Source organism: Syngnathus floridae, chromosome 3 (genome assembly GCF_059516105.1).
Source record: "Syngnathus floridae isolate MCC-2025c chromosome 3, RoL_Sflo_1.0, whole genome shotgun sequence".
Taxonomy (NCBI): Eukaryota; Metazoa; Chordata; class Actinopteri; order Syngnathiformes; family Syngnathidae; genus Syngnathus; species Syngnathus floridae.
The window spans coordinates 19,897,046-19,911,286 of record NC_142415.1 but is presented as its reverse complement, the minus strand read 5'-3'; the positions used below and the strand labels follow the sequence as shown (position 1 = coordinate 19,911,286).

The window sequence follows — 14,241 nt, the reverse complement described above, 5'->3', positions numbered from 1 at the left end:
ATTTTGTCTCTCTTGTCCTGGGGGCTGGACGACTTCAATTAGGGGCTATTTTCAGTAGGATGATTCGGTGATGTTATACTAATTATACTAATTGTATCATAATTTAGGTGACGTACAGGGAAAAGCAGGAAAAAAATGAAAATCTGCAATCACACAAACTTCCATCTATTTTCCTGTGACGATTCTATGACGTCATAAACCCACAACCAATCAGGCCTTGATACGAGCTTGGATTACTTCCTGGATCTTGAGATTTTCTTTTCCGCTGAAACCTTTGCAGACCCCGCACTACACTTTATTTAGGAATATTTCTATAATACACTAGGAAGTACTCGACTCAGTACGATGCATCTCTGCTTTACTAGACTTAAAGATCATTTATGAGTTGTGGGTAACTAGTCTCGCTGCAGGCTAAAGCTATTTTAGCTTAGCTTGTTAGCCGCTAACAAAGAGACGCGTTTGTCGCTGAACAGCGATCAAATGTAAAGTGTGTCAATATCGCGCGACTATGTGTGCAAAAGGTGCGAAAGACGAGTACAAGGTGGAACTTTATGGAACAAAAGAGGAGATCAAGCGACAACGTCATCTACTGGAGGATGTTTACAAGAAGCCTCAAATTGAATTACACGGAGCGGGTTTGTTCACTTCTCACTTTATATGTTTAAACCGGTTTTACTTCACATTTAAAGCCTCGTTTAGGACGTCGAACATTTGGGGCGCCGAATAACGTCACGAGAGACTGACACTCATTCAATAGATATTCGATATTCATTCATTTACTTTCTGTACAGTTTATCCTCACAAGGACGACTAAAAGGTCATCTCAAATTTGGGGCAATCTAAAACATGAAAAAGAAGCTGTCATCTTGACAGTTACTGATTTTTGCAAGAACTGCATTGCTTGAACTTGACGATTGTCCATGTCCCTGATCAACATTGTGCCAATACAAAGTTACTGAAATAGCTAAGCTTGATTTGACCAAACCTTATGGATGTTTTCTTGTGTCCTGTAGATGACAATGAAGAATACCTTCATCTTGCGGTGCAGGAGTCAGAGTCCCCTTATTTTAAAGAGGAAGAGGAGGAGGCTGATATCACCAAGTTCCCACTGACTGTCATTATCAAGAGTGAAGATGATGATGATGAAGAGGAAAGTGGAGACCACTGTGGAAGCTCACAATTAGATAGCCTCCTAGCTCCACTATCAGAAAATGACGACATGACGTCACACTCTCCCGACACTGATGATGATCGTCATCACTCCCAAAGTGATAGGACATGTCGTGCGGACAAGATGCACCTGAAATGCACACAGTGCGGGAAAACATTTAGTTCAAAGTGGAATTTAAAAGTTCACCTTAAAAGTCATAAAGGAGAGAAACAATTCACCTGTTCAGATTGCGGTAAAAGATTTGCCAATAAGGGAAATTTGAACGTACACACAAGAATACACAATGGGGAAAAACCTTTTTCCTGCTCAGTCTGCGGTCTTCGAGTAACTCAAAAGAGCGGTTTAACAACTCACATGAGAATACACACTGGGGAGAAACCTTTTACCTGCTCCGTATGCAGCAAAAGCTTCTCTATAAAGGGTCATTTAAGACGACACACCAGAACACATACAGGAGAGAGGCCCTTTGCCTGCTTAGTTTGTGGTAAGAGATTCTCTATAAAGGGTCATTTAAGAACACACACAAGTATACACACTGGTGAAAAACCGTTTACCTGCTCAATCTGCACTTTCAGTTTCAGTGAACGTTCCAAATTGGTCAAACACATGAGAACGCACTCTGGAGAGAAACCTTTTTCCTGTTTGGTTTGTGGTAAAAAATTCTCTGCAAAGACAAGTTTAGTAAGACACACAAGAATGCATAATGGCGAGAACCCCGTGGTCTGCTCAGTGTGCAACTTGAGTTTTAGCGATCGATCTGGATTGATTGAACACAAGAGAACGCACAGTGGAGAGAAGCACTTTAGCTGCTCGGTGTGCGGTAAAAGATTCACTCAAAGAGTACACTTGACATCACACACAAGAATACACACTGGCGAGAAGCCGTTCAGTTGCAGTGTGTGTGAGAAAAGATTCTCTCGTAAGGACCAGGTGAAGAGACACAAGTGTGCTGGCCAGAAGAGCGCCACTAAATGAAGCTTTAGAAACTATAAAATAATAAATGGAATAAAACAATCATTTTTCTTGATGTCTTTGGTCAAGTCATTTGAGTTATTTTTTTGTTGTTGTTATTGGCCGTCAACTTGTAATGACACCTCCACACCTGCAAGAGGCAGAACTGCCTTGTCTTCCAGATAGAAAAGCGAAAGAAAGCGAGTTCCCGAGCGCCGTGGTGTCTCATTGGCAGAGATGAGATGCTTGGGAGTGGGAGGAGTTTACCGGCTACAAACTTTTGGAGGACAAGAAGACGTGGGCCGTAACTCAGCACGCCTGCGGGACTTTTGGCGCCTAGCTCATGTCCGTGGGTTCCCGAGTGGAGCAAGAGTGGCTGAAGACGACTTTGGTGAGCTGTCTCGCCTCGCCCAGCCTCGTTGCATGTCCAGTCCATCCTGCAGCTCAAGCTGGACGCCGAGACTGAAACCGTCACGCTGAGCTCCCAACTGGACAGCGACCAGGACCAGCGGCAGCAAAAGCAGCTGCGCGTTGCCCCTCTCCCCCCCCTGCAACCTGGACTGGACTTCAAGGTAACAGCACGCCGCGCACTCGCCTGGGGCTTATGGCTGCTAAAAAATATGTTTTTGAGTGCCGTTTTGAATTCTACCTTTTGAATTACAATTCTCTCTCTCTCTCTCTCTCTCTCTCTCTCTCTCTCTCTCTCTCTCTCTCATGGCAGCTCAATTAGATGTTTCAAAATCCCCAGTGGTGCCAAATGACTTAACTAATCATGGTAAATAACACATTGATAAGACGAGTCTAATATTTTATCAACAATACCGTATTTTCCAGACTATAAGTCGCTCCGGAGTATAAGTTGCACCGGCTATAAAATGCAGAATAAAAAAGAAAAAGACGTACATATAAGTTGGTCGCGTTTTGAGGGGAAATGTATCTCCAACACCACAAACAAACATGTCATCTTGAAAGGCAATTTCAAATAAAAATAAAATAGGCAACAACAGGCTGAAGGGTAGGCTAGATACAATTAAATGCATGTATTTTAATTAAGACCAACGATTTTTTGAGTGTACGAATGTATTCTTTTTAATAACATCACCAAAAGAGCCATATCGGGCTCGCAAGCCATAAATTCCCGACGCCCGATCTAGAATGTCATTTGTTGCTCTTCTTACCAGCACACTTGTGTTTGTTCAGCTGATAATTAAAACCGAAGCGTTCATCACACACACTGCAACCAAATGGTTTCTCCCCAGTGTGTGTTCTCATGTGTTTATTCAAGCCAGAACGATCAATGAAAGTTAACGTGCAGACTGAGCACGCAAAAGGTTTCTCCCCGGTGTGTGTCCTCGAGTGTGTTTTTAAGTTTCTCCTCTCAGCAAATCCTTTACCGCAAACTGAGCAGGCGAAAGGTTTTTCTCCAGTGTGTGTTCTCGTGTGTGTTCTTAAATGTCCCTTGTCAGAAAATCTTTGACCACAAATTTCGCAGGCAAAAGGTTTCTCTCCAGTGTGTGTTCTGGTGTGCCTAATCAAGCTTCCCTTTTCTGTGAATCTTTTAGCACAAACTAAGCAGGAGAAGGGTTTCTCTCCTGTGTGAATTCGCATGTGAGTTGTTAAATGAATCTTTTGAGTTACTCGGAGACCGCAGACTGAGCAGGCAAAAACTTTCTCCCCAGTGTGTGTCCTTGTATGTGTCATTAAATGTCCCTTTTGACTGAATCCTTTACCGCAAACAGAGCAGACAAAAGGTTTCTCACCAGTGTGGGTTCTTAGGTGATTTGTTAAACCTACCTTTACACAGAATCTTTCATTACAAATTGAGCACGCAAAAGGCTTTTCTCCTGTGTGTGTTCTTGTGTGCCTGATCAAACTTCCCTTTTCAGCAAATTTCTTACCACAAACAGAGCAGGGGTAAGGTTTATCTCCTGTGTGTGTTCTTGTGTGTACTCTTACGTGTCCCTTTTCAGAGAATGTTTTACCACAAACTGAGCAGGCAAAAGGTTTCTCCCCAGTGTGTGTTCTTGTGTGTCCTATTAACTGTCCCTTTTGAGTGAATCTTTTACCGCAAACTGAGCAGGTAAAAGGTTTCTCACCAGTGTGCGTTCTGGTGTGTACTTTTAACAAATACTCTTTGGCAAACGTTTTGTCGCACTGAGAACATTTCAAGCGTTTGTCGTTGGTGCGACATGTCACGTCACCTTCAGCATTTTCATCGATATCAGCAACAGAAGAGTGGGACATGATGTCGTCACTGTCCGATAGCGGTGCTAAGAGGCTCTCAGCCTGGGATACTCCACAGTGGGATTCATCCTCCTCATCTTCACTCTTTACAATGACAGTCAACCTGCTAATATCATCGTCGAGCTCTTCCTCTTTGATGTGACCGGGTTCTTGCTCCTCTTCCTCTTTAAATCGAGGTGTCTCAGGCTGCTGCCGCTGCACAGGTTGAAGATTTTCTTCACTGGTATCTGAAGAACACAAGAAAAAAAGCTTTGGTACAGGCAAAAATGTTGACGTGTTAAAAAGAAGGGTGTTCAGAAGTGCGTGACGTCACGGATGACCCTTTTTCTGCTCGTAATAACAAGCAAGCACTTGTCACAAGTGAACCAACCTGCTCCATGTTCATCTTGAGGCTTCTGGAAAACAGCCTCCAGCAGTTGACGTTGTGGCTCTTTATCCTCCTTTGTTCCACAAAGTCCCTCGTCATACTCTTCTTTCACACTTATTGCCCACATCTTCACTCGACCATCACACACTTGGCTGTTTAGCAATGTGCTAGCGACTAGCGTGCTATAATAAGCTAAGTTAGCCGGAGAAGCATCGACGTGGACGGTTCGAAAGCTTAATGAATGATTATTATCCTCCAGGAAAGTAGTAACGAACGACCAGCGTCAGGAATTTATTACGTTTGTACAAATTGCGAAAGACTTACTCAACGAAGCGCGAGTCGAGTCTTATTTGTTTTAGCTCAGTGATGTCCTTTTGATTACGCTCTATGCCTTGCTCCGCCCACTACAGACGTAATGGCTTTCCCATTGGATGACGCGCGTCAATGTCCTGTTCTCATTGGTGGGTTTTTAAAGAGTCAGGATTGATCCGTTCTCTTTTCTGCGAGCCTTCCTGAGATATAAGTGTGTGTTCAATTTTGTCTCAAAGAACATTCCAAATATCCACAAGTACTAGATAGGAAAACACTGTTTGGAAATTTGGATTTTAATTCGGGATCACATGGACTAACCCTCAACATCTTATTAATGACTTCATTGACCGTGGCTCGTCTCACTGTTTTTGTGTGTGTTTTCAAAGCACCACTTTTACTGAAGCTTTTGCTACAAACTGTAAGGTTTCTCCCCAGTATGCGTTCTAGCGTGTGCTATTAAATATCCCTGTACTAAACGTGGCAAACACAAATCCAACTTCAGGGGCCCACCAAAGTGAAGGACATTGGGATGGAGCCACCCGTCACCGAGCTAAACCGATCAGCGTCGATTCTCCAGTTCAGAAGATGGTGCTGATCCAGCAAAAGTTGTTGGACAACTGCCGAATAAAAGACGAAGAAGAAGCAGAAGCGTTGCACGTCTGACGTCACTCAGGCAAACCTTCGAAGCGTGCTCGGGAAACTATAGTTCCAGAATCCGTACTGAATTTACCAAAGCTGCAACTTCATCATTACCGACTGCAACAAACTTTTCTCACCAACTCGTCTCCGGATAAATTCGTCTTGACTCATCTTGAAGCTTTTTCACGCGAGTTTAGCTTAGCTTTGTACAGCTTAGCCTAGCCAAGGAGCCGCTAACAAAGAGACGCACTTGTTGGCACCGCATCACTGACCAGAGATCAAGCGTGAGTGTGAATTGTTATGAGTATCGTGTGAAAATGTGCGCAAAAAGTGTGAAAGACGAGTATGAGGCGGACGTTTGCGGACCACCAAAAGAAGACCAAGGGGGACTACGTCTACTACTCGACGCTATTTTCAAGTTGCATCAAGACGAGGTGTTTCACAACAGAGCAGGTTTGTTACCTTCTCACTTGTTAAGTCACAAGAATATATCGGGAACAACGTTCCTCATTCAATTAAATCCTCTCGTCTTGCTCCATATTCTACCTTTGAAAGATTTTTTTCGATGTTCGGTTTTCCTCCTTGTATTGTCAAAGCAACAAAGACAACATGATGCAACAAAGGGCGCACATACGAGTCCACCCCGAACTGCTGACATGAGAGGCCTGGTTCCGGCTTCAACCAAAGTGTTTAACAAATTATTTCAATTTCTGCCAAATAAGTCTTCGCCTTCATTTTTAATGTTAAACAGCGCCACCGTGATTCCCAAACCGTGTAATTATATATTTTCCTACACGTGGCATGAGAATTGAGCAAAGCTGGACTTTACCAAACCGTGTTTTGTCTTCTTGTGTCCTTGCAGACAATCGTGAAGCCCATCCTAAGCAGCAGGAGAACGACAAGGTGCATGAGACGGACATCACAAACTCTCCGTTGACTGTCATAACGATTGAAAATGATGAGTGTCGCGAAGGCTCACAAGCACGCGACGTCTCGGCTCCACTATCAGACAGTGACGCTATAACGTCACCCTCTGCTGAGACCGATGACGACGATGATGATGATGATGAACACTCCGAAGGGGACAAAAATACTGGCAAAACACATGTGAAATGTTCTGAGTGTGACAAAACCTTTTGCAACAAGTCTTCGTTAACAAGACACACAAGAATACACACGGGAGAAAAACCTTTTCTCTGCTCAATTTGCGGTAAAAGATTCTCCATCAAGGGACATTTAATTACGCACAACAGAACCCACACTGGGGAGAAACCTTTTTCCTGTTCAGTATGTGATAAACGATTCTCTACTAAGGGACAGGTAAGAACGCACACAAGAACACACACTGGAGAGAAAAGTTTTGCCTGCACAGTTTGTGGTTTGAGAGTGAATCAAAAGATTCACTTAATAACCCACATGAGAACCCATACAGGGGAGAAGCCTTTTACCTGTTCAGTTTGTGATAAAGGATTCTCTGTCAAGGGAAGCTTAATTAGGCACACAAGAACACACACTGGTGAGAAACCTTTTGCATGCTCAGTCTGCACTGCACGATTTGGTGACCATTCAGCCTTGGTCCATCACATGAAAACACACACCAGGGAGAGACATTTTGCCTGCTCAGTGTGTGGTCTTGCATTCACTCAAAAAATAAGTTTAACAAATCACATGAGTACTCACAATGGACATAAACCTTTTGCCTGTTTGGTTTGCGACAAAAGATTTCCTAGAAAGGGAGATTTGAGAATACACATAAGAATACACACCGGGGAAAAACCTTTTAAATGTGCTGAATGTGGTCTTGGATTCACACAAAAAATTAGTTTGACAAATCACATGAGAACACACACTGGAGAAAAACCCTTTCCCTGCTCAATCTGTGGGAAAGGATTGTCCACCAAGGATCATTTGAAATTGCACACAAGAACCCACACTGGAGAGAAACCTTTTGCATGTTCAGTTTGTGGCAAACGATTCTCTGTGAAGGGACAATTGCGAACACACATGAGAACGCACACCGGGGAGAAACCTTATGCCTGCTCACTCTGTACCTCAACATTCAGCGACCGTTCCGGATTGAATCATCACTTGAGAAGACACACAGGGGAGAAGCACTTTTTATGCTCTGTTTGTGACAAGCGATTTGTTCTCAAAGGAGCTTTGACATCACACATGAAAAAGCACACTGGGGAGAAACCATTTAGTTGCGGTGTGTGTGAGAAACACTTCCCCCATAGGTATCAGCTTAAGAAACACACGTGTGCTGGTGAGAAAAACCGCAGTCAGTGAAGCTAAAAAATATAAGAGTGCCTGGGAACCAACTTTTGTGGCAAGCTGTAAACGCATACCATATATGTGATCTGAAATTAAATTCCTGAAACTGAACGTGTTCGGTGTTTCTTGTGGGAGGGGGCTTTGCAGCTTTCTAAAGGTTTGAAAACAAAGTCAAACGAGAGAGACGCAAATAGACCTGCCCTGTGCAATACTTCTCGAGGCTTCATGAAATCAGCGTCCACTAGTCGACGTTGTCGCTCCTTTTATTTTGTTTGACAAAGTTCCCCCTCGTACGTTTTTTTTTTTTTTTCACTCATTTCATCACACGATAATCAAAAAACTTGACTCACACACTTGCTATGTGTTTGGCTACATGTCGCTAACTAGTTCGAGAAGCCTTTCGTATGCGGGAGTCCGAAAGAAAAAAGTCCAACAGTTGTTTGGAATTTGTAGTTTTTTTAAAACCCTTGGCGCTTACAAATGACGTCATACGACAGCGACCTAACGTAACCCGGCACGAAACGCGAATTAGGTAACAGCAAGTGCTTTCATAGTTATGAAAATAAAAGTACACATTAGAGAAGCGGCCTTACGTTTCAGCTAAATGCAGTCATTATTATTAACGGACAACATCTGTAACTTTGAGCACACTTTACCGAATGTAATCTTTGTTTTTTTTATTTATGACAAAAAGAAATCTGTCACACTTTATTTTTCCCTTGTGTGTTCTTAATACACGTAGTTTGAAATTTGTTGTATAAAAAAAGCTACAGTATCCATCTTTTTTATTGTTCTTAATTTTTATTTTGTGTTGACCTTTGTTTTTATATATATATATTTATACTTTTTTTTAAAAGATACAGTATTTGTTGCATGAAAGGAAAAAGAAGGTCACAATAGGCATCATATGAAAACGTAAAGATAGCATGTGAGCTCATATGAGGTTTTTGAGTATTGCTGTATGTCTGTAGCCACTTCCTCTTTGGTTGCCGCAACGTCATTTGCATTTTTTTTTCTTCCCATTTCTAATGCGATTGTCTTCTAGTTGTCCTCTTGTCCGGATCTCAGGATTCGCTTTGGAGGTCAGAAAGATCTCATTTGAGGCCTGCGGACTATGGAACATGATGATTTAAATGTTCACCTTTGATTTTATGATGCAGTCTTCATGCTCTTCAGTTGTCAGGATGAAGTGGTGGCTCCTTGTTTGGCTGCTGCTGTTTTTGACACGTTGTGATGGAGAGCCTCAGAACAGTAAAGATACGGTTAGAGGGGACAATCCGAATCCAAGTGAAGATCGGGATGAGAAGGAGGGTTTGGAAACAGATTGTAACCATGAAGACATATACCAAAGCTGCAAGGTTTCTGGCCGCAGAAGAGGTAAGTGATTTTTTTTTGTCCATGTTTGAACACACTTTGTACCGTATACTCAGAGTGGGTCAAATGTTATGTGGTACCTTGAATTAATCCTTGAAAAAGAAGGTACCTACAAATAGGTGAGTTTTTAGCAATAGTCAGGAACTGCAAAAGCAGGAACTGCATCATCAGTATATCAAAATGGGGTTTCAAGGCAGGCGTAGGGTTTCAAAAGTGTTAAAAAACAAAAAAACATGGATGAAATTTCCAGTCCAAGATTGTAGCCTCTGGATTTGTGGTTAGGATGTCATATCATGGTTTCGAGACGGTGTTTTTTTTGTTTTTAAGTTTACTATTATGATCATAAGACAAACATTAAGAGTTGTTTCAAATGCAGTTTTCAAGGCAGATGTGGTTTAAAAAAACAAAAAAAAAAGCACAACATAACACACCCCGTGTTGCATTTGTATTCCCAAGTTACACAGCAAACTTTTTCAACAGTCTTTGGGGATGCTGAATGTTGCATGGCGCACGTCAACAAAATCCTGGGCAGCAGAAAACCCAACATTGACTTTGAGTGAGTATGTTTTCAGAATACAGTTCCAATCATTTTCTTCTTGCCCTTCAGTCTGCTCTCAGATTAAAAAAAACAAAAAAAAACTGTTGCCGTTTTGAAATCACTAATCTGTTGCCTTGTCATGGCTTGAGAAGTAACGATAGAAAATTATCGTCTTTGTATAATCCAAATATTGACATAAAAACATGAGGAATGGTAAAAGCGGATGATTTTGTTCTTTGTGTGAAGAGCAATTGAGCGTCTGGAACAGTCGCTGGAGCAGATTGAGGTGAACGAGACCACGTCCATAAGCGTGGGTCAGCTGGTCGCCCTCCTGCTCAAACCCGGAAGACGCCGCGCCGGCCTGCACATCTCTGCTAGCGACAACCATGTAAGTAAGCGTTGGCCTTGGAACGAGCTGGGCTCGACTGACAATGCTCGGCCGGCACCACTAATGGCTCTTGGGGTCTTTATTGCAGGCCATAGCGGGCGCGGCCATCAATAACAGCAGAGTCAACATCCGGCTGCCCGGAGACTTCCTGTCCAGCTTGAGCGACTCCATGTTATTCTGCATGGTCACCTGGCCTCAATCCATATGGGTACACAATTTTAATTTCACAATTTCAAAGTCAAGCAAAATAGGCTTCGTCACCATTTTCCTCAAGTAAGCAATTTGTCCATTTAATCATGAAGCGAACGCGTTTGTCCATGTTCGAGTGGAATCAGGATTTCGACTTGAATCAGCTTTTTTTTCTTTCTTTTGAACAGCAGCACCTCCAAATTAGATACATAGATATATTTTGATACATCCGTACGGTGCAGATTTGAAATCACTGGTGGTTGTGTCTCAGGAGTACACAGTTGGTTTGTGGTCACGCACGCACGCACAAAAAAAACCCCCAAATCTTTCGCAAGAGGAAGAGATGTCGTTGATTGTTTCAAATGCAGTAGCAGGTTGAAAAGTGCAATTGAAAAACAAATATAGCCTCAAAGGGAACTAAAACACACCATAAAAGCAATACATTCTTTCATCCTCAATCACGTTGACATTTTTTTCAATACGTTACGAGGATATAAAAAGTCTGCACACCCCTGTTCAAATGTCAGTTTTTTTGCCATCAAACTCCTCCAAACTTTTTCTATCATTAATGTGATTTAGAATATTAATGAACTGTGGAAAAAGAGAGGAAATCAAAACAACAACTGAGATAAAGTGGTTGCACAAGTGTGCACACCCTCTTACAACTCTATGTTCAGAGTTACCCATTCACATTCAAAGTCAAAGCAGCACACACTAATCAATGAACTGTTCTGGGTCCAAATGTTTCATCAAATAAATCGAGCATTTCAACAGGGGTGCGTTCAAAATAATTCAAACATTTTTTGTGAATGTTTGTTGTCCACCGTTGCAGAACTTCACCTCAGAGGAACTCTACCAGAACAGGCTGCTCGGCTTGAGTGTGCGGGGAAAAAAGATTTCAGGACTCCGGGAGCGAGTGAACATCACCGTCAATACGGTTACTGTCAACGTAAGTCAACGGTGGATGAAAATGCACATGGACAACGTACGTACGTGCGTAATGGATGCAAATGTGGTCAACAGGAAACGCAAAGCCCCAGATGTGTCTTTTTGAATTTCTCTACCAAATGTGAGTAGCACCGCCTATTGAATATGAAAGGGCAGCATGTCATATCTGAGTGTGGCATCTAACCCTAGTTGAGGAAATGGTCCTTTGACACATTAGTAAGTTTCCATCCGTTTGTGTCGAAGCAGCATTCAGCAGCAGCGGCTGTTGGACCATCTGGGAACCCGGACAGAGTGACGTGACCTGCTCCTGCGACCACCTGACCTACTTTGGCATCCTCTTGGTCAGACATTCAGAACCGTCAAAGTAGACCAAACACATCATCTGTTGTGCTGAGAGCTGCTGACCTTTCCCTGGCTTCTTCTCCTTCCAACCAACTCAAATGCCTTGACCTCATTCTATTCTATCTACATGCCCTGAAAGCTGGGAAATCATGTTGCTGTTTTTCCCATCGCAGGTGTCCGCTCCCCTCTCAGACACCGACGAGGCGGTGCTGACGTACCTCTCCGTGATTGGCTGCAGCCTCTCTCTCGTCGCTCTCGTCATCACGCTGCTGCTCTTTGTCGTCAAAAGGTTGGTGTTGAGGAGATGCAACTTTAGGTTATCACTTAAGTCTTGCAGAATCACAACTTGCCTCTGGATAGTATATTGTTTTATATAAATTTAGCACTTTTATCTTAAAAAGTCCAACTTGAATCTCCTTAATGATAATTTTCAAACAGTTTGCAGCTTTCAGAAGATGGACTCTTCACTGCCCAGAATTTCATTTGATGATACTCTACCTAGCAGTTTATAGCTTTTCCTGCCCCACCATAATAATAAAAAAATAGTTGACTAGATAGATTTTATTTTGCCTAAATGATTGCCTCATACAGAGATGTTTGCGTGTGACAGGAAGCTCCGCGAGGACGTGTCGATGAAGGTGCACGCCAACCTGGCCGTGGCGCTGATCCTGCTCAACGCGCACTTCCTGTCCAGCAACGCGGCGGCTTCGTCGTCCGACTCGACGTGCTTTTACGTGGCCCTGGCGCTGCACTACTCCCTGCTGGCCACCTTCAGCTGGATGGCGCTAGAGAGCTTCCACCTCTACCTGCTCCTCGTGCGCGTCTTCAACATCTACATCCGCAGATACATGCTCAAGCTCGGCCTGGCTGGATGGAGTGAGTCCATACGGGTCTCATCCCCCCAAAAAGCGAATATGTTTATACTTTTAAGAAAGCAGTTGTACATTTTTATCAACACGTCATACCGAATATAAGTTGGTCCAGTCAACAAAATGCATCATGAAGAAGAAACAAAAGTCGTCATAGCAACCAATGTCATTAGTTTGCTGCTCCATCGCACAGAAATCCTTTTTAAGCAAGTACAAAGTTCAGTTTATGAAAACAACTGTTCCAATTGACTCGACTTGCCCCTCCTTTCCTTGGCCCGCAGGTCTCCCCGCCGCCATCGTGACCGTGGCGGTCTTAACGGAGCCCGGCGCTTACGGGCGCACGGCCCTGGACATAGCCGATCCCCACAGCACTCAAATGTAAGCAAATTTGACTTCAATTTGCAACTCGGCGTTGAGCTGACTGTCGGGTGGTGCGGCTTGCAAGCAGATGCTACCTGCGGAACAGTGCGCTGAAGATGGCGAGCACGCTGGGCGTGTTCGCCGTCGTGTTTGCCTTCAATCTTGTCATGTTGCTGGTGACCGTCCAACGTTTGTTTGGCCTCCCGCACAGGAAACGGGTACGCACCAATTTTGCTTGTAATCAATTTTGTGTCATTAGGACGTTTCACGACTGTTATTCTGGTGTGTTTGTGCACTGCGGCCGCAGTTCGGGCAAGGCGAGCGGGGGCGAGCCAAGCAGAACATCAGCACGCTGCTGGGAGTCAGCACTTTGCTGGGTATCACCTGGGGCCTGGTCTTCTTCTCCTTCGGCCACCTGAGCACGGTGGGCCAATACCTCTTCTGCATCCTCAACTCGCTGCAAGGTGAGCAAGCAAACATTGACGGCGTCCTCCTCGCTGGGCCTCCGTCGGCTCTTCACGTCTGGTCCTCCTTCCGGCAGGTTTCTTCATCTTCTTGTGGTTCGTCTTGTCTTGGAGAAAGTCAGGACCCTCGACGGCCAGCAGTAAAACACCAAGCTCCAGCAGCTAAGCTGTCAGAGACCCTCCATGACTAATAAATCCTATTCTTGCTCTTTTTAAAATGATGTCTGCATGTTTTGTTGACGTCCAATAATTCTTGCTTAATGTAGGGGGGGGGGGGCGTTCTCTACTCTTCCCCTCAATTTAATAAAAAGGTCAAATCTGATTCGCTCAAACGTCATGTCAACAGTCCAATCGGAAGAGCTAGGCCGCGTGCGCCATCTTGACGTAAATGCGTGGTGACGTCATTGAAAAATGTCAGCGTCCTGCCAGAACTCGCCTGCGATGGGAGAACTTGCTGTAAACAATTCGGAATTTGGTTTTAATCAAGCTGTTGCTTTGATAAAAACGATCACAACGACTGTCCTACGGAGACAAATGAAGTGCTTTTGTTTTTAAACGCATTAATAAAAAATCGTAATAGGCATCCGGCTTGCAATAGAATAAATTTGCCGTGTGGGGGCAGTATCGCATTAAGAGATTCCAGAGAACTCCATTGACTTTTTACACAAGAATGTGCGCGACAAAAATGCAGACATGATCGTGAAATGGCTATCCAAACATGTTCATGCATGGCTTTGCGAAATAAGATTGGAGAGTGAGTGAGTGAGAGCGAGGGAGGGAGCAAGAGAGAGCAAGTCAGCTGACAGCTGTA

At 43.6% G+C, this 14,241-nt stretch overlaps 4 protein-coding genes across 4 annotated transcripts; 3 read left to right on the top strand and 1 right to left on the bottom strand.

Moving 5' to 3' along the window:
• The first annotated feature begins 210 nt into the window (after positions 1-210).
• Positions 211-2,215, top strand: LOC148400993 (uncharacterized). Its single transcript, XM_088371782.1, has 2 exons — positions 211-635; positions 1,014-2,215. The coding sequence occupies exons 1-2, from the start codon at positions 509-511 to the stop codon at positions 2,144-2,146; spliced, it is 1,260 nt and encodes a 419-aa protein (XP_088227908.1). The 5' UTR covers positions 211-508; the 3' UTR covers positions 2,147-2,215.
• Positions 2,216-2,517: 302 nt separating this feature from the next.
• On the top strand, positions 2,518-13,648 carry LOC148400990 (adhesion G protein-coupled receptor G5-like). The gene is made up of 15 exons (XM_088371779.1): positions 2,518-2,694; positions 9,004-9,040; positions 9,135-9,335; positions 9,789-9,888; positions 10,117-10,258; positions 10,347-10,466; positions 11,280-11,396; positions 11,471-11,516; positions 11,642-11,736; positions 11,911-12,026; positions 12,348-12,613; positions 12,888-12,984; positions 13,055-13,184; positions 13,274-13,430; positions 13,508-13,648. The coding sequence occupies exons 3-15, from the start codon at positions 9,143-9,145 to the stop codon at positions 13,594-13,596; spliced, it is 1,668 nt and encodes a 555-aa protein (XP_088227905.1). The 5' UTR covers positions 2,518-2,694; positions 9,004-9,040; positions 9,135-9,142; the 3' UTR covers positions 13,597-13,648.
• LOC148400992 (uncharacterized) lies at positions 3,096-5,653 on the bottom strand. The gene is made up of 2 exons (XM_088371773.1): positions 4,737-5,653; positions 3,096-4,593 (listed from the first exon to the last, which is right to left on the bottom strand). The coding sequence occupies exons 1-2, from the start codon at positions 4,858-4,860 to the stop codon at positions 3,281-3,283; spliced, it is 1,437 nt and encodes a 478-aa protein (XP_088227899.1). The 5' UTR covers positions 4,861-5,653; the 3' UTR covers positions 3,096-3,280.
• Positions 5,692-8,069, top strand: LOC148400991 (uncharacterized). Its single transcript, XM_088371772.1, has 2 exons — positions 5,692-6,137; positions 6,547-8,069. Exons 1-2 carry the CDS (start codon positions 6,002-6,004, stop codon positions 7,971-7,973), a joined length of 1,563 nt encoding a protein of 520 aa, XP_088227898.1. The 5' UTR covers positions 5,692-6,001; the 3' UTR covers positions 7,974-8,069.
• Positions 13,649-14,241: the final 593 nt, after the last annotated feature.